Source organism: Lampetra fluviatilis, chromosome 1 (assembly GCF_964198595.1).
Source record: "Lampetra fluviatilis chromosome 1, kcLamFluv1.1, whole genome shotgun sequence".
NCBI classification, from domain to species: domain Eukaryota; kingdom Metazoa; phylum Chordata; class Hyperoartia; order Petromyzontiformes; family Petromyzontidae; genus Lampetra; species Lampetra fluviatilis.
Window position 1 is genome coordinate 8,083,845 of NC_136275.1, and position 20,191 is coordinate 8,104,035.

The 20,191-nt window shown below is 46.2% G+C and overlaps 1 protein-coding gene across 1 annotated transcript in view; it reads left to right on the forward strand.

The window, feature by feature from the left end:
- LOC144936435 (supervillin-like) overlaps positions 1 to 20,191 on the forward strand; it is a 155,211-nt gene that overhangs the window by 105,207 nt on the left and 29,813 nt on the right. The window contains exons 16-20 of the mRNA XM_078863489.1: positions 407 to 1,175; positions 2,736 to 2,988; positions 6,240 to 6,339; positions 8,168 to 8,224; positions 19,979 to 20,056. Coding sequence (XP_078719615.1) covers positions 407 to 1,175; positions 2,736 to 2,988; positions 6,240 to 6,339; positions 8,168 to 8,224; positions 19,979 to 20,056 — 1,257 coding nt within the window. The remainder of the gene's footprint in view (positions 1 to 406; positions 1,176 to 2,735; positions 2,989 to 6,239; positions 6,340 to 8,167; positions 8,225 to 19,978; positions 20,057 to 20,191) is intronic.

Below are 20,191 nucleotides of genomic sequence, written 5' to 3' on the forward strand. Positions count from 1 at the left end.
CTCCCAAGCCGTTCGCATCCTCACACCACACACAACTCCATGCCGTGTCTCCGCTTTGCCACGTCTCTCGCACTATGCCCATCCACATCTCGCTCGACGCATCTTTCTCCTGACTCCACACAATCCCTTGTCTTTCACTCCAGTAACCTCCCTCTTCCGCATTGTCTGCTAGGGGTACACAATACCTGATTATGCGGTAAGTGGTAGGAGGATGCTTGTGGTAGAACATTTTTACATTGTTTCATTCGAGATTTTTGGGACCACAAAAACAATACATGAGGGAAAATGAAAGAAATAGGATCGTAGAAATGTGGCGTAACTCTTCAAAAGTAAATAATGCTTCGTATGTATCGTATGCTTTTGTGTGACCATTTGAGAAACATAAAATATGACTTCATGTTTTCAGATCCAGGATGGTGCAGCCTCAGGATCAGTGAGTGAAGGTGGCCCTGGTCAATGGACTGAAGCGGTTAAACAGAACTTCTCCCAGGGTTCAGTGCAGCTGGTCACACAAGCATCCTCCAAGCTTGGCCGGCCTAGAAGTTTTTCTGCTGGACAGGAAGTTACCGAGGCTTCATCCAACAACAATTCTAGTTCGAATCTAACCAGGACTGCTGGAGAAAGAGAGCTGCATGGAGATGACATGCCTGGAACTACTCTGTCAGTGTTCCAGAGCACATTTAAGGAGAAAACTCAAATGGAACAGGAAACAATGAAAACATTGCTATCTGGAAAGCTGCGTCATGATCACGGGAGATTGGGAGATACAAAGCAGTTGGAGACAGTGACAATCGATAACCCCAAGAGCTTTTCAAGCCAGCATTTGACCAGAGACCAATCGGAGAAAGCGACTACAAAACAGTCCACGGTTACACAAACAGATCATTCTGAGAGGAAAATGAAGTCTGAAGTTGCTGCTCGGCACAAGGAGGATGAGGCTGGGCAAGTGAAGCAGAGTGAATATTGTGTCGAGGCAACTGAAGAATCTCTAGCCCCTGACAACCAACTGGGTGTGAGCAGAGACGACAGGAGAGATGGGCTGGAGCATCGGGACAGGAGCCAAGGGGGTGGAGAGTGGAGGGGTGGGGATGGAAGGAGTGAGGATGGGAGGAGGCTGGGGAATCGGGCCACGGACGCGGACAGCCCAACACAGGGCAGAGCTCTTCCAGGACATGGTGAGTGCCGTTCATTGATTGTGATGTTTGTTAATGTGCAGCAACAAAGCAAATACATTACTTATCGCTGAACAGTTTCATTTGTTAGAAAGGCATACTTGAAGTTAAACTGTGCTTTCAATATACTGGTACAAGCTTTTTGGTCTTCTTTTTTTATAGAACTTCTCTCTTTTTTTATTTGACATTCAATAAGTGTGATGTGTTTATACATTACTCAAATGTTTAACCCTCTGTAAAGAACACGTGTAATAAGAGGGTTTATAAATGAGTTATTATTCACGCGCTGGGCCTTCTGCAGCCTGCTTCATAAGTGCGTGCAATGTATCCTTCCACTTTGTATAAACAGTGCCTCTGCTTGGTGAATAACTTGCCAACGCACGTGTGCTACAAGTTTACTGCAGAGGAATGAGTGTTAATTTCCACTTCATAATTACACTGTTTTGTTTTTAGTCTGTAAGATTAAAACCACTCTTCCTGAGAGTATGGTTACAGTTGATCTGCCCATAGGTTGCTACTCGTCGCACATGAAGAGGATGTTTTTGGTGTAATTGATAGAGGGAGTGAAGCGGTGGCGCACTGATTTTCACGCTATACCGTGAACCCGGCGACATAAGTATGATTCCCAGTCTTGGCCAAGTTCAGTGGCGAGACATACACATTCGTACTGACCGGCGAGGTGAATTATGCTCAAACAACCCCCAAGACTCACATTGTAGATTGGATTGACAAAGGGCAGATTGATTGTTATTTTTTTACACAATTAATAAACTATGAATGTAAATTATAAATCCTTTTGAAAAGCATACAAATCTATAACACTGAAGTGGGCAGATGCGAGTTGTTTGAAAAGGGACCCCTTTTTCTAGATTAAATCATTACACTTCCTGTTTATAAGGTGGTGTTCAAGGCCCCTCAACAAATGGTGCTTGAGTCGAACCACAGTGGGCAGGTCCATGAGCCATTTCTCCCAACCACAGCTGGGCGCGGCACATTCTGACCACTCTCGTGCCCAGCTCGGTGGCTTACAGTTTTAGCTTTGTACCGTTCGCCTCTCACGAGCATCTTGACTATCTTCAGCAGCAAGCGAATGTTCCCTGATTGTAAACATTAAAGAGAGTCGATTGCAAGAGAGGCAGACCTACTGTGACGTTGTACAAAGATGACACTTGAACAAAAATACGTGTATTTGTTAATGTGCGGTCTCAGAGAATTACTGTAACCCATCTGGTAATGTTACCTGGCTTCCATGAGGCACTTGTCTGTGCCAGGGTGCAATGAATGCTCATGGTCTGGTGTCACATCTCGACTAATTTTCCAAGAGGCTGTTTACTTTTAGTCAGTGGAGGTTTCAATTTTTTTTACTCGCACATTCTGGTGTATTCTATGCAGGAGTATATTCATTGTAAATTTCACTTGTGTACCACTGCCAACGCAACAACCCAAAATCATATTTCGCTGTAATTTACGTGCATTAATGGCTGCACAGGAACAAATATTTCGCGTGTTTTTTCATGTTGATAAATTATATAAACTGAATTGTTGCTTCAATAATGTACACAGATTTTTCTGATCAAACTTCTCCGACGAGGGAGACTGTTGGAGACACCTCTCCCAGTGGCATGGCTACTGCACCATGGCGACAGACCCGTCTACAGCAAGTTACCAATGACAAGCAACAACTTTCCAGCCAATCGGAATTGATTTCAGGGAGCAAAACAAATACACCATCTGGAGGCAGCAATGCCATCGGGAAAAAGAGTGAGCTACCGACAACACCGAGCCTGATTACCACCACAATGTCCATCAAAGACAGGTACTACTACTGGGATGCACATCTGCAAACATTGGCCACTGAAATTATTCGCTTTTTTAAAACTTAATTTGAAATAAATGGATGAGGAAGCCATATAACTTTTCAGTCAATGCATGCCATTTTTACGTCTTTAAGCATCACCTAAGTGTGTGTTTCTGCCATTGCTCTGTTCCGTTATATTTGATGCTCATTGCATGCATTGATTGCCGATGAAATATGATGATGTAACATTTTGTTCTCTATGCTGATTGTAGTCTATTTACAGAGAGGAAGCAGTGGGTTTTTTGTCCAAAGGGTTTATTTCTGGAACCACCGGATGGTACCGAGTGTATCTAAAACAAACCATACTGGATTCCTTCATGCAGCCAATTTGTGTTGACCGCATTAATCTGCACCAGTGGTGGAGCAAAGGCGGAGTTCGGAGGGTGGATGAAGGATTGAACAGAGGCTGTGCATAAACGTAGAGCTTGTGTAAGCGATTGACCATGAGGCACTAACTAACTAAAGACATTGTTAAAGTAAGAGTAAGAATACAAATATATAAATAGTTCATGTCTTGGAGATGCATATCTGGCCCTTGTTCCAGGCTGTCTGGCAACAATTTTAAGAATCGTTCAGGAGAAAATAATACTTTAAACTGACTTTCAGGCACATTGCCATATGTCAATGTCAGTGACATTGTATTCGAAAGTACAGAGTTACGTCACAGTCAATGTTGAACTTGGTGCCAGTGATGTTAGTGTTTCCACACGCAAATACCCTATGAAGCTTTATTTTAACTGTTAAAAAAGCAATATTGACTCCTTTTCACTGATGGCATCACTCACTTAAGAAACGCTGTTTTTTTTACATGCTTAAACAATGCAATAATAAAACGTTATTCATTGCCACAGTGCATTAAACGTTTTCAAGTACTATACATTTTTGTATTTTGAAATTAACAATGTACACCTATTTTTAAACACAGTTAATTGACCCTGACTGATAGGTTAATTCATTCTATATTTGAAGTTTTCGTGACTACAAGGGTCCATACTCTTTGGTTTTTTCGGTAAAGTCCCGTAGGTAAAAAAAGGTTAATTAAGTTTTATTTCAGTTTCATTTATTAGGATTTACCCTGTGAGCCATTCTGCTCTTCATTTGGGTTCAACCGCAACAAACAATAAAATTACAAGATACACCTAAAATTCATTGTACACAAATCTAAACATCACATCACGTAAACAATAAAATTCTACAGAAAAAGCACAAACCGTCCATGCTGCGTACAAAAAGTGCAAACAATTCCATTTCGATGGAACACAGTGATGAGCACTGACATTCTGACTGCGATCTTAAACGGTTGCCATTTTGGTGCTTGCACTGTCAATCCGATGAGACTGAATTGATCGTGTACTGCGTACCTTTTTAGCACGTTTAACAACAGTGCAACCGGCTAATTGTGGGAAAGGACGGGGCTACATTTGTATCGACATACAATCTACACTATCTATGCAACAACAAACCATTTTAAAAACAGCAGTCTTTGTGAAGTTCATCGACAACTTCTGTGACTTGTGGTGCACATCTTTGAGTCGTCATTGTTTACAATTAAGCTACTGAGTGCAAAGATCCTACAACCTAGAATCAGTTTCTGGAAGGAATTGGGAATGTTTGGTTACCAATGGGATTATACATTTTTTGAACTAACATTCTATCTTTTCTTAGACTGGAGCATGTCATGCCTCCACATGCCCTATGCAACCTAGGGTGTGGCCTTGAACATGCCACAAAAGCCCACCAAAGATTAGAAGTTTTTTTTTGATCATTTGCGTAGGGCCTGTGTCAAATACTGCAGGGATGCTGGGAACCTTGGTTTTAAAAGCTTCACCAAAGTATTCACGGGCTCATCTGTGGGTTTCAGCCGCAGCGAGTAAGCGGCCTTTTTGTAAAGAGAGATGAACCACATTTTACAGAGTTTCGTAGTAAAAACCAAGTACCGTATGTTTTTCAGTTTATTTTATAGCTACTGTATAGGGTGATCCAAATGTCTTGTGACCCCCCCAATTGTTTGACCCCTAACATGTGTTTTTTGCCATTTGCATGTTCATTTCTGTTTTTAAATAAACCTTACTTTAGCTCGACCAACCTGTACAATAAAAAATTGGACAACTGAGTATAATTTACGTTTACATTTTAAATGCGTTATTTTAATCTTGGGATTACATTATTCGAAAAGTTACATTCAAACAAAAAAATAGCACCTGGTTTTTTTTACTGCACAATTCTTGCTCGACTTTAAACAAGTGCTTTCCTGACTTTGTCAATGTAACTAATCTGGTTAGACTGGTAGAGTGAGGTCCCATTTGTTTACAGGATCACTCACTTCAGCTTACCAGACAAAATAACCACAAGTATTTTGCTACAACTATCGATTTTTTACATTTGTAAACAGTGTTTTTATGTTCTTTTTTAAAACACTCCTTAACTTTTTATTGCTGAACTGCCATCACACCCACAATTGGTACATTTTATTTATGTCATTGATTTACCTGTAGTACAAATATACAATTATTAACGTGCATAGTTTTTCAAATTTATGCTTTTTGACCCCCACAAATGAATACAAATAAACTATACATAAATCTTCAGTTTTTTCTGTTTTCTGCTCTGGATGAAACACTGTTTTTAAATGTTAGCAAATTTTCTGCGTCGGTATTATTGAGCTGCAAACAATGTGTCTTAAGTACATTAAATGAGTCATCTTGGCTTTTTATACTTCTCATTAATAGGTGTGTTTAGTGTACAAATTATTTTTCTATCCTCAGTGCATACTGTTAAATGTCAGTGGCGTTTACCTCCTTGTGTTGGACAAACTGCAAGTCCATTCATGCTCTTATGTCTCTCAGGCTTTTCTGTATGTCTCCCCATGGATTTCCATAATTTACATCTAGAGCAATACCCTCTATATTTCAACTTTCCTTTTGTCCCCCCCCCCCCATAAGTGCGTGGAGGTCTCCCTGTGTGTCCCATGTTTCTCCCGTCGTGTCTCTGAGAGTCTACTTTAGCAATTTGTATACGTATTGCTCCAAGTACATCCTTTGTGTCATGGACTCTGGTGTTTTAGTACTGTTAAGGCTTGAGCTTATTTATACTTCAACAAGAGCAAGATTTCACTGTGTGGACATACGTGGTGTTTTTAAACAGATTATGTGTTTCTTGAGCCATGCCGTGTATGGCAATAATGTAATTGCTTTGGGGCCTCTCTGCAGGCTGAGCTCATTGCAGAAGAGTGGTAACGAAGACTGGAAAAACCGCTCGAACAAGCGTTCGGGTGACATGAAGATCACAAGGACTGAGCTCTTCAAAAAGGTATTTCACCATAAGGGTGTTGTAGTGCCTACATCTGTATCATCTTAGATTGTTGCTGGAGCATATATTTAAAGTCTAAGTCTGTTTAACTTGTAGTGTTTCCAGAGCTTTCATGTCAGCTGGGAAACTGACATACTATTGAGTCCTAAACTTGATATTTAATTCCCAGACTGCCCACTCTTCTGTGATTACTGTCAACCGTTCTTCCGTGATAGAAAAAGCTGAAACTATTTAAGTAAATCATTGTTCTCATGTTTTCCTCTCCTATCTGAGCAAATTAGATTCCAATTCATTTATCCCATTTTTTTTCCCATTCCCACAACATTTGAATAGTCAGATCCAAAAGGCATTCTGTCTTATAGCCCCTGTCTAGCTGATGCCATGGTTTGCAAAACCAAAGCTTCCAGGGAGTGAGGGCCATAGTTTCGGCTTTGTCCATGAGGGGAGATGTACCATCCTGGTCAGTGCACGTTGGTTAAGATAGCTGCTTGCCAGAGGAGCACACTGCGAGGCAGCAGCGCAGAGTTGCAGTTAGTTGACTGCAGAGAGAACTACAACAACAGATGCATTTACCTACTGGAGTAATAATGACGCATCATTCACAATAATAGTTTCTCTAGTGGTTAACTGTGACAGTCATACTGGAATTACAGTTTACAACTTAGTGTAACTGTACTATGAGAAAAATTTCTCGTGATTGTAATTTAATGCAAAAATGTTTATTACTGCTTTGTACTGTTATTTTATTCAGTGATGTTGCTTTATTTGTATTATTGTTTATTATTTAATAAGTTAACCATTGCAATTGCCAATTTAGAATTTATTTAATATCAAGGTTGTTTTTTATATTTAAAAAAGAAATTCTGAGGCTTTTTTGGAGTTCAATAATAGATGATGTAGCCGATGTAATTCCATGGCAACCAATGGATGCCTTTCCTTTCATAAGGCAGACACTTAATAATTTTTTTAGTTCCCTTTAGGCATTCCAATAGGTCAGAAACATTTCACCTTGAGCACGTTTTAAATTAGGGAAATATTTACGGTGTAATATTCAACCAGCACTGGAGTGGAGCTCAGCCTGTGTAGAAGATGGACAGCATTTGTTTGTTATCCAAAACATTTGACTGAAAATGACCAAATCAGATAGAGTTGGCAAAGGGAACATGCCTTTTACGCAATTGATGTTTTCCATGTGGAAAGTGATTTTTGCTTGGGTCATTTGATACCACAAAGAGGGGGGGGCAGGGCTGTGGTGCTGTCAGCTATGATATTTGAGATGAAATGTTAATTGCCTAGAGCACAAGCCCCATCTTTTGCTGGATAAGTGAGCCTAATTGAGGGATAAATAATACATTATATTTATATTCAACAGTCATTAAACAAGTGTGTGCACAGGATAATTACTGAGAGCTAAACAAAAGTGTCATTCATTCTACTGCATTATCTTTGACAACAGTTGCTCGGCATAGAGTATTCTGGTTACCAGACTGTAGACTATCCTTCGTCATTAAGTACATTGGGAATGGTACACTTGGTTGAGTTTCTTTTGAAAATTAATACTTACAAGCTCCACCACCCATCCCATCCCTTCATGGTATGATGATCCATACTCTTTGGTTATTTCGGTAAAGTCACGTAGGTATAAAATAAAATGAATAAAATCACGACGTTTCAGGCACAACACAAGCGTCCGTCATCAGGTGGGACAACCGCAAAAAACAATTGTTTCAAAACAAGCTTGCTGTATTGCTTTAGGCTCAAATCTTTGCAGTTTTTCCTTTCCCATAATCTGCATCTTCTCAATGTCTATAACCCTCTGGGCATGCAGGCAGGGTATCCCAGTGCTCCTGAGTCAGATGCAGGAGCTGGCACCTCTCAGCTCTTGGTAAGATGATGAACTTTTCATCCACCCACCACTTTCTGCGGCTGTTCCGTGTGCTCTATACGACAACTGTTCAAAAACAACCGCTTTAGTAAACGTGTTTACTTGTTTACTGAAGCATGGAAACTTGGGATGCCTTGCCAGCTGATTGACATAATTTACAGGATCGTGTGTCAATGGATCCCAAGCAAGTAAGACTTGACTTAAAGCTTTCGTGACTGCAGGAATTCATACCTTTTGGTCTTTCGGTAAAGTCACGTGGATTTCTATCTGAGACCTTGCTTCCATTCACTGGCAAGACCACCTCAGCTGTACTTAATTCAGCTCACTTGGTATCTCTAATTAAAGACATCTCACTGTCTCCAGGTGATTTGCTTGTCAGCTTCGATGTAGTTCTTTGTTTACCATAATTCTTGTGCCTGACATCATTGCAATCATTGAAGATTTGGTTCAACAAGGACTGAATGCTGATGTACCGGCCCTGGTGACAAACTGCCTCACCGACACTTCACCTGGAATGGTACATTCTACAAACAAGTTGAAGGAACCCCAATGAGTTCTCCCTTATCTCCAGTGATAGCCAATGTTTTCATGGAAAAAATTGAGACAGATGCCATTCAGGCATCCATTCTACGTCCTTCCTTGTGGAAGAGGTACGTAGATGACACGTTTGTCATCTGGCCACATGGCCTGCCAGCTCTAAGCCAATTCTTCAACCACATCAATTCCATACACCCAGGCATCAAATTCACCATGGAGGTGGAAAAGGATGGCAAGTTACCATTCTTGGATGTTTTAATCGAAAAGAGACCAGATGGCTCATTGGGACACTCTGTCTACAGGAAAGCCACCCACACGCATGCCTATCTAAAACCTGACTCCCACCACCATCCAGCCCAGAAGAATTTCCTCATCAAAACTCTACACCATAGAGCTCGTTGCATTTCTGACCATCACCACCTAGCCAGTGAACTGGAGCATGTACACCAAGCCCTCAACATGAATGGATATTCAGACTACACAATCCGTAAAGCTATCACCCAACCGTTGGGAGAGAACCATCTGAGGACCCAATCAAAACCATCACCTTTACATACATAGCAGGGGTTACCAAAAAGATTTTCAAAATCATGAGTAAAGACAAGATCCAGGTTCGACTCAACACTACATAAAATTCGTGATTTGATCCCATCTGTGAAGGATGTGATCTCTCTTTGTGTCTCTGTGTGTGTCTCTATCTGCTTGTGTGTCTGTCTATGTGTCTCCATGTCTGTGCTTTGTCTATCTTTTAAATTGAGTAATCTTTGGAAGAACGTAATCAACCAGGTAGGGTGTTGACTGTTGTGTTAGCCGACTCTCTGTGTTGTATTGCATTATATTTCTAAGTTTACTATGTTTGTTTTCTCATTCATTCTTACCTGATGATGGTTGCTTGTGTTGCAATCGAAACGTCGTATTCTATTATTATTTAATATATTTTCTTTCTACGTGACTTTACCGAAAGAACCAAAGTGTACTGACCAATACAGTTTATGCTCTTTCATTGACAAGAAAATAACATCTTGGATGCAATGGTGATGTTCTAGTATACCACCTTAGTACTTCCTATTAACGTCACTTTTATGACAGTGTTACATTGTTACATTGTTATTTGTATATGGGGACGTTGTGAGCATGTGCGTCTTAGGAAAATCACCAAACCCCTGAAGCGTTCACAAGCTTGTTGATGTGTATTCTTAATGCAGTGAACAACTGCACATTGAGGTGTCAGTGCAACCTAAAACTTAATCCAAGTAATTTCCAGAGGTTCATAAAAATCCTTGAGATTCCTGGATTGTCTCCTATCTCTGCCATATTACATGGCGTCAGTGTACACAAAATAATGCACAACACTGGACACAGTAGCTAACATTAGACAGTATATAGGGCAGTCAGTCCTCTACCTGATATATATGTAGTGGTGGTATTGACGTGCGCCGACTGTGACAGTGATGGATCACGGGGCGGCGCGGGGTGCGGGGTTGGGCACGCGTTGTGGGCGTGGTGTGGACGCGCGCGCCGGGAGTGACAGATGACGGGGCGGCGCGGCGTGAGTGGTGAGGCACGATGAGATGTGGGAAAAGAGGATCGTAGCCAGCGCCCGGCGATTGGTCGAATAAGTGGGTGCTCGCAGCGACGTCCGCAGGTGGGGTATAAAGGGGGACGCGCGAGAGCACTCGGGGAGAGTTACCCAGTTGAAGACCCGAAGACGGAGCTGAAGACTTAGCCAGTGGCGTTAGTCGCCGAGTAGCTAAGTGGATGTTGGTCATCCGAGTAGCTCAGTGGCGTTAGTCGCCAAGTAGCTAAGTGGGTGTTTGTCACCCGAGTACTAAGTGGATGTTGGTCATCCGAGTAGCCCAGTGGCGTTAGTCGCCGAGTAGCTAAGTGGGTGTTTGTCACCCGGGTACTAAGTGGATGTGGGTCATCCGAGTAGCTCAGTGGGCGTTAGTCGCCAAGTAGCTAAGTGGGTGTTTGTCACCCGGGTACTAAGTGGATGTGGGTCATCCGAGTAGCTCAGTGGGCGTTAGTCGCCAAGTAGCTAAGTGGGTGTTTGTCACCTGAGATACAAAGTAGGTGTTAGTCACCTGTAACCAAGTTTGATAAAATAAAGAGTGTGTTACCCGTGAAGTCGTCTCCCGCCGAGTTACTACACTACAACTGGCGTCAGAAGTAAACCTGTCTTCAAGAAGTATGGACACAAGGAAGACTACCCGTACCCACGAGCGAGGTCGGGATGACGACGGCGTACCGGGGACACCGACCTCGGGAGTAGAGGACGAGGAGTTGCCGCCGATGCAGCACTTCGCGGTGATGGCCGACGCTCCGCTTGCCTCCGACACCGGCCTCCAGGACGCGCACGCCCGGTTGGCGGAGTTGCTACTCGCCGCCGCCGCTGTCTTGGCCGACATCTCCGTTCCGGCGAGCGGGAAAACGGCTGCGGGGGTCGTGGAGGAAGCGACGGTGGAGGATTCCCGCCAAAGGGCGCTTCGCGCCAAAAGTCTGGAAGTTGCCGCCGTTTTTGGGGGGCCGCCACCGATTGGCGGGAAAGACGGACGCCACGTGGCCGGACACCTCCGCGCAGCGCAGCCCACGTCATCGGCGCGCGCCGGAGCCCTCCATTTTGCGCCTGACAACCGAGCCGACATTTTACACAACTCCAGCGGAGCGCGGGAAAATCTCTCCGACGTCGACGACGATCGGGTCCTCCAGCAAAGATTGCCCGCGCTGTCGGCGTTCAAGGCGGATGGGGGCGACTGGGGAGCCTTCCAACGAAGGTTCCTCGCTCATCAGGAGATGTCGGGGTGGTCCGACACCACTGCCCTGCGTGCGTTGCCAGCGATGCTGGACGACGACGCGCTTGCAGCCTTCACATCTGCTGCAAGGTCGTCCCGCTCTACGCTCCAGGCCGCACTACACCTGATGGCGAAGGTGTTCGGGCCGCCCTCCACGTGCCGCCACCAGTTCTACGATCGGCGGAAGGTGGCTGGGGAAACGACGCTAGCCTACCGCACGGCACTGCTCGCCTTGGCGGACGCGGCTTTTCCCCGCATGGATAAGGAGGGGAAGGACGCCATGGTGACGGAGCAGCTGCTGGTGTTGGCCCACGAGTTGGGGGTCCCCATCAACGTGGCAGACGAGATGGAGATCTGCTCCCTGGCGATCGCCACGAGCATTCACGCGTACGAGGTCCTCAAACGCAAGCCGGGGGTCGTCTGCAAATGGCCGGGGAATGCGGCACTGGCCGCCACGATCGCCGAACCTCAGCCAGCTGCGGTGCAGGAGCGGGGCTTCGCTGCATCGTGTCCGGGGGAGTGGAGAACGGGAGGTCGTTCGCCCACACGTTCGCCCCGCAAGCTGGAGCAACCGAAACCTACGACGTCCGTCGTCTGCTACAACTGCGGCCTTCGGGGTCACGTCGCAGCCGGGTGCCGGGCCCCGCGTCCGCGCGCCGCAGGACCACGTCGGGACGACGACCAGGGCCACAAGTCATCCCAACAAAACCCGGCAAGTCGCGGCACCTCACACGTTCGGTCCACAAACACGGCACATTCGGGTCGCCGCTTCGCGGTGGGGGGTTCGCGGCTGGGTGCCGGGGGTTCAATTCGGCGAGGGGGGTCCGTACGCGGCCCGCAAGCAGTCGAGTGGTCCGAATTGGCCCACAGGATCGTGGCTGCGTCAGCCGGGTCGTCCGTGGTAACGGGGTTCATTGACGGGGTTGAGGTCCGGGTGCTTGTTGACACGGGTGCGTCGGCCACCATCATCTCGGACCTTATTTATAACATTCTTCCCGTCCAAAGTAGACCCCTTCTGCCAGTAGACGTGCCATTTTATGCGGCGAATGGGGGATCCCTGGGGATCATCGGCCAGATTCGGGCGACTATTTGCATTGGGGACATTAAATTAGCGGGCCCTATTTTTGTATCATCATCGCTGGCCGTTCCCTGTTTGCTAGGTACGGACTTTTTGTCAAAAATGCCCATTAAAATTCTTATTGATCAGGCCTGCATAGAGCTTCCGTCAGGTCGGCGGGTTGCCTTCTTGTCGAGCCCTATCAAAGTGCGCACGGTTTGTGCGACGGTGCAGGCGCTGGCGACTCACACTGTACGGGTACCCCCGGGATCGCAAATGTTAGTACCCCTTCGGTTCAGGAAGCCACTCGAGGTGGGTGCGGAGGCACAGGGGGTGCTGTTGGGGCCGTCAAACAGAGCCAGTAAGGGCCTCGACTTAGCGGTTGCTCAAACCGTGGTGAGAGGGGACAGTGAGCCGTTCGTAATGGTCCTGAATACGGGGTCGCGGCCGGCCGTAATTGCGCAGGGAACGGTGCTGGCTCACGCCGCGCCGCTGCCCGTTGAGGAACGGCTCGTGGCTCAAGCAGATTTTACTGTCGAGTCGCATCCTCAAAGTGATGAGGGGACTGAGTGGTTGGACTCGCTGTGTGCGGGTTCTGCTAACTTGTCCGGGGTGCAATTGGGAGCATTGAGGGGTTTGCTCATCGAGTTTGCTGACGTGTTCAGCAAACATAAGTACGATATCGGCTGCACTGACCTGTTGCGCCACCACATAGCTACAGGGGACGCGGCCCCTATTCGTCAGAATCCCTTCCGGCTCAGCCCGGCCGAGAAGGAACATGTGCAATCGGCGGTTAATGATATGTTGGCGGCCGATATCATTTCGCCCTCTTCTAGTCCGTGGGGTGCTCCTATTGTCCTAGTAAAGAAACAGGACGGGTCCTTGCGGTTTTGTGTCGATTTCCGCCGCTTAAACAAAATCTCGATGGCGGATGCGTATCCGCTCCCCAGGATGGATGAGTCGCTGGATGCCTTGGCGGGAGCGCAGTTTTTTTCCACACTCGATCTGCTTTCTGGATTTTGGCAATTGCCACTCGATAACGAGTCTAAACCTAAAACTGCTTTCCGGACACCTGGGGGCCTTTTTGAATTCAACCGTTTGCCCATGGGCTTACATTCCGCTCCCGCCACGTTCCAGAGACTCATGGAATTGGTTTTGTCGGGCCTCCAATGGGATACCTGTTTGATTTATCTTGACGATATTATCGTCTTTAGTCGGACTTTCGAGGAGCACCTCCAGCGACTGAGAGCGGTGTTCCTCAGGATGCGTTCCGCTAAGCTTAAATTTAAACCGGCTAAATGTTTTCTGCTTCGGGAATCGGTCAGGTATTTGGGCCATATCGTGAGTCGTTCAGGGATCTCGACGGACCCTGCTAAGACGCATTGCGTCAGCTCATGGCCAACGCCAACCTCGGTCACGGAGGTTCGTAGTTTCATTGGTTTTGCCTCCTATTACCGTCGTTTTGTCAAGCAATTTGCCACCATAGCCAAGCCCCTGCACGCTTTGACGGCTAAGGGTGTGAGGTTTCACTGGGGGGCAGAGGAGGAGGATGCGTTCTGCTCCCTCCGTGACGCTTTGGTGCAGGCTCCCCCCTTGTGTTACCCCGATTTTACACAACCGTTTTTGCTTGACACGGACGCCAGCAATACGGGTATCGGGGGGGTGCTCTCACAGTTGGTTGGGGGGGTTGAACGGGTGGTCGCCTACGGTAGTAGGGTTCTTTCCCCCGCAGAACAACGCTATTGCGTAACTCGTCGTGAATTGTTAGCCATTGTGTTTTTTACACAGCAATTCAGGCCGTATCTTTACGGCCGTCATTTTACGGTCCGGACGGACCATGCGGCTCTACAATACGCTATGCGCGTGGCGCAGCCATCGGGCCAATTGTCCCGATGGTTGGAGGTCCTTCAAGACTACCAATTCACGACGATTTACCGCAAGGGGTTGCGGCACTCAAACGCGGACGCCTTGTCGCGGTTGCCGCCGTGCACGGACTGCACATGTTTGTTGGGATCAGCGCGGTGCAAACCCCCGGTCGCCGGCACCCCGGGAGTTGCGCTCGCCGCCACTGACACCCCGGGAGAGGACGCCCCCACGGGGAGGGATTCGCTGTTGTCGTTGCCCCTCATTGAGTGGGGCCGCCTCCAGATGTCCGACAGCTCCCTACTTACGCTGCGTCGGAAAGTTGGCGCTCCCGAACAAGGGGAGGCGCGGGTCGGTTCCTGGGTGTGCAGACAGGGCCTGTTGATGAGGTGGGACAACATGTCCCGGCGTCACGTGCTCGTTGTGCCTGTTGCTATGCGGGGTAGGGTTGTTCTGGCAGCTCATGAACGGCTCATGCATCTGGGTTTTCACAAAACGCTCGCCCTAATCCAGCGAGACTATTATTGGCCGGGGATGGGTAACGACGTGGCGAATATTCTTAAGGGATGCGTAGGGTGCGCCAAAAGGAAACCGCCACCATTGGCAGCTAATCCACCGCTGCAATCCATTCAGGTTTCGCGTATAAACGAATTGGTAGCGTTGGACATCTTGGGGCCCTTTCCGGTTACACCAAGGGGAAATAGGTTCCTGCTGGTTGGCGTGGAATACTTCACCCGATGGCCTATGGCATGGCCGCTCGCCAACCAGTCGGCTGCGGCGGTGGCGGACGCCTTTGTCCAGGGTTATGTGTTGGACAAGGGCGCCCCCGAACGCTTGCTGACGGATCAAGGGAAGAATTTTTCGAGCGTTTTGTTGCGCGAGGTGTGCGACCTGTTGGGTACAAAGAAAGTGCGTACTTCCCCCTACCACCCGCAGACTGACGGGATGGTTGAGCGTCTGAACAGAACGATTACGTCTATGTTGTGCCAACAGGTCTGCGACGATCAGGTTGATTGGGACTTACAGGTGCCGGGGGTACTCGCGGCCTATCGAATGGCCCCTCATGCGGCGACAGGGTTTTCTCCATTTTTTCTTATGTATGGGCGGGAGGCCGATCCGGCCATGGACGTCCAACTGGGGATTTCCCAGCCACGTGCAAAATCTAAATTGGCAGACCACATCAAATTTAATATCGCCAAATTGACTGAAGCGCGGGAGGGGGCAAGGTTGAATTCGCGGTCGCGGCAAATGGCAAACGAGAAATTGCATGAGCGGAGGGTGCATACGCATGATTGGAAACCAGGCGATAAGGCCTGGCTGCATTGTCCACATGCACCGTTGGCTACGTCCCCCAAGTTGTTGAGACCTTGGAGGGGACCGGTGGAAATTGTGCGGGTTGCACGGCCCCAGAGTATACAGATTAAATGGGGGAAACGCCGTTGGTATGTGCACCCCTCCCGACTGAAGCCCTATGCGGCACCGTGTGACCCCGTTCTGTGCCGTGACGACCGGGCGTGTGATGTGACCGTCGACTCGGGGAGGGAGGTGTCGCAGGCTGATCCTCACGTGTCTCCACCTGACCCACCCCCAGGTGCCTCGGGCTTGACGGCTGCTGACCGTCGAGAGCCTGAACCCCGGGGCACGCACGAGTCCTCGATGCCTGGCCGATGTCTTCCTGAACCGCCGGCACCACCGGACGTTCGACCGCGTCTGGTGCCGTACGACGGACCGGCAAGGCGGACTCGGGCTAGGTCTCAACAATTTTCATGAGGACGGTTTTTTTTGTGCTCTACACCGAGCTCGCCCGGTGTTCCCCTCTGCCGGGGTAATGTCCCGTTGTAGGGACGCTCGGAAGTAAAGGGGACACTGCACGAGTCGAAAGAAAAAAAAAAAATTTTCCATTTATTTTTTTTGTATACACATTGCTATTGTCACTCGCCGGTTTGTATATATTGTGCTATTGTCGCGGGGGCATTGGTTGAGGGTTGCGGATGGTGGTGTTCGCGTCGTGTTGTGTTGTTAGCTTAGTTGTTGTTCTTGTTGTTGTGTTGTGTTACGGGGCACACAGGGAGGGTTTGTATATTTGTGTAGCAGCCGGGGCGGCTGCGAGCTATGTGGTAGGGGGTGATGTAGTGGTGGTATTGACGTGCGCCGACTGTGACAGTGATGGATCACGGGGCGGCGCGGGGTGCGGGGTTGGGCACGCGTTGTGGGCGTGGTGTGGACGCGCGCGCCGGGAGTGACAGATGACGGGGCGGCGCGGCGTGAGTGGTGAGGCACGATGAGATGTGGGAAAAGAGGATCGTAGCCAGCGCCCGGCGATTGGTCGAATAAGTGGGTGCTCGCAGCGACGTCCGCAGGTGGGGTATAAAGGGGGACGCGCGAGAGCACTCGGGGAGAGTTACCCAGTTGAAGACCCGAAGACGGAGCTGAAGACTTAGCCAGTGGCGTTAGTCGCCGAGTAGCTAAGTGGATGTTGGTCATCCGAGTAGCTCAGTGGCGTTAGTCGCCAAGTAGCTAAGTGGGTGTTTGTCACCCGAGTACTAAGTGGATGTTGGTCATCCGAGTAGCCCAGTGGCGTTAGTCGCCGAGTAGCTAAGTGGGTGTTTGTCACCCGGGTACTAAGTGGATGTGGGTCATCCGAGTAGCTCAGTGGGCGTTAGTCGCCAAGTAGCTAAGTGGGTGTTTGTCACCCGGGTACTAAGTGGATGTGGGTCATCCGAGTAGCTCAGTGGGCGTTAGTCGCCAAGTAGCTAAGTGGGTGTTTGTCACCCGAGATACAAAGTAGGTGTTAGTCACCTGTAACCAAGTTTGATAAAATAAAGAGTGTGTTACCCGTGAAGTCGTCTCCCGCCGAGTTACTACACTACATATATTAAAAAAATCCCCTCAAAACAAAAATATGCACAGTACGATATTGTTCTCTAGAATTACCATGCTTATTGGCAAGACGCTTTAGGCGTATACTGAAGGTTTAAACCCAGCTATGAATATGTGAGGAACAGCGTTGAGAGAAGGATTGCATCCTGGTGGTTTGGTGGAGCTCCTTTAGGTAGCTTCTGAACAGAGAGGAACCACAGAGAACTCAGTGGCATTACGGAGAGATAAACTTAACTTGAACAAGTCAAAACATATTGAAGAGTTGATGGAAATAAGTAACCATATATATTTCAAAACAGCTGAAACCTGGTAAAGTCACGTAGAAGGGAAATAATAATAAAATAATAATAATTAAACAATACACCGCCACTTTTTTCAAATTTTCTTGCTGTGGTTTTCACACCTGATGACGATTTCTTGTATTGCAATTGAAACGTGAGAATTTAATTGGTTTATTTTTTATTATTTTATTATTTCCCTTCCACGTGACTTTACCGAAAGAACCAATAATATGAATCCCTGCAGTCACGAAATCTTTAAATCGAAACTGAAACCTGGTAAGACTGCTAGGGTGGTGGAAGAACCACTTATACATTAATCAAAGCTATTTGGAAAAACGGGTACCACATGATTGGGTAAATGTTATTTTACCGCATTTATCTCTTATACATTCTGATATTAAAATAGAATAATACACCTTCATTGGCCACTGCTAACTATGTTGATCCATCGATCATGGGACACTGTCTAATGAGATATGCAATGTTTGTGGATGTTCAAGCAGCATAAACTAAAACTTTTATGGGAAGTTAGACTTTGAAGAAAACCACATGATCATTATCATCTATTTATCCTGCTTTATCCTTCATGTTACAAACTTTACCAATCTAGATAACATACAAAAAACGAACAACCCAAAGAACTTACAGAATAGGGGCTGTTTTTTTTTTGGTGAGCTGTGACTATTCAGGTATGGACAGGTCGAATTAACTTTTTTAATTGCCCTAAAAGTATATTTTCTATCTCAAGTCATGAGCGCAATGTGAACACAATTCATGGGAAGTTGATGGTGAGGCTCAAACTGACACAGGGAGGCCACAGGCACCCAAGATGCTCTCCAAGGGCCCTTGAGGGCCAGAACCTGGAGCAGCATCCTGCTGCTAATGATTAATGCTTCATGGTGTACCTCACTCTGTTTACGTCCAGGCGAAAGCACACCAAGCCTCCAGTGTTCTCATGCTGGTATACCAGTGCACGCACTGCTATCGTTGCACACAGATGCAGGTGATATCGTCTTTCGTGCGTTCCCTGGATTGTTAGCATGGTGTTTTGTGCTACAGCCAATGCCACGGTGTAGTTCGGTCACTATTTACGTTGTAGACAATCACAGGCATTAATTTATATATATATTTTATTTCCCTTCTACGTGACTTTACCGAAAGAACCAAGAAGATGAATCCCTGCAGTCACGAAAGCTTTAAATCGAAAATTTTAAATCACTGGTTTTTACCTGAAAGGATCAATGTGGATTATTATGGTACATGGAAATTATAGCTGCATTTTCTTTTCTGTAAAAGTATTCATAGTTAGTTCAAAGTAATATGTTGTTGAGTTTATGCCGTTGTTGAGTATTCCATTATGAATGAAAAATATTTATCCTGCTATAAAGGAAAGCATTAACGTATATTTTGGTTCTGGTAGCAATTATAATAAATTTGGCATCAAGAAAGCTCATGGTTTTTAGTATCATGACATATTACAAAGCACTATATGGCATATACAACAATGTTCAAGTAATGTATTGTTGTTTATATAAATCATATCTAATTGTACTGAAAACAATCTCCGGGTGCTTACATCACTTTCGTATTGCCACGATACTCCTTGTGAGCATGGTGGTGGAAAATTCCATGTTCCTCTAGAGGCTTGTTCTCTCCATAGAAAAAAACCCTCTTAACGAACTCAAAGGGGGTATCAGTTTTATTGACCCGAGAGAGATGATGGGCTGAGTCGATTTCCAACAAGGATTCAAACTCTTAACCAGCTGATTGTGCCACTGCCGCCAATGACGCTCGCCATGAAGATATGCCAATAAAATGAATGCTTTTCAATTCTGTTTACAACCCTTTTTGTAAATGAATGAAAAAAAAATCTACTTATACATGTTTATAAATCAAGTTGTTTAGATCCACCATGCGAAGGTGTCTAAAAATGTATCATTCTTTAATAAACTGAGCAGTTATCATATATTAGCATATTTTGTGTTAATAATCGTGTTTCATGTCAGTTCCTCTTAACATTCATATATATTTTAATGTATTCTTAATGTATTCCTTGTGCAGCATTTATATAGAATATTACTGGCCCGAGTTGTATTTCCAGTGTATGCATTATATTAATGCCTTATCGTTGGAATATCCAACTGATGATTCACAATTACAGATATATTCACAGGTTTCTTTAATGGATGCTATATTGTGCTTGTAAATTACATTCAGGTAGCTCCCTGGTTTTATCTTTCAAACCTAAGCTTTGCTCTTTATCTCTTAAATTATTGCTTCTGATATTCGTTTCCATGCTGTCTTTGCTATTCTCCCTTCTCTGCACTATGTTGACCTCTCCAAGGGACCTGTATTTGCTTCCGTTTTTAACCCTGCTCTCTTTGCGATCCATCAAAACAAGTACGCTATCCACTACGACAAGGTGAGGTCTAGTTTAGGCCATTTTATATCAGCAGCCTTTTCCACTTAATCTCTTGTTCTTGTGTGATATATTGGCCAGTACACTTAACTGGCAACGGTTTTGATTTGACAGAGCATCATTATTTCTTTTGGGATG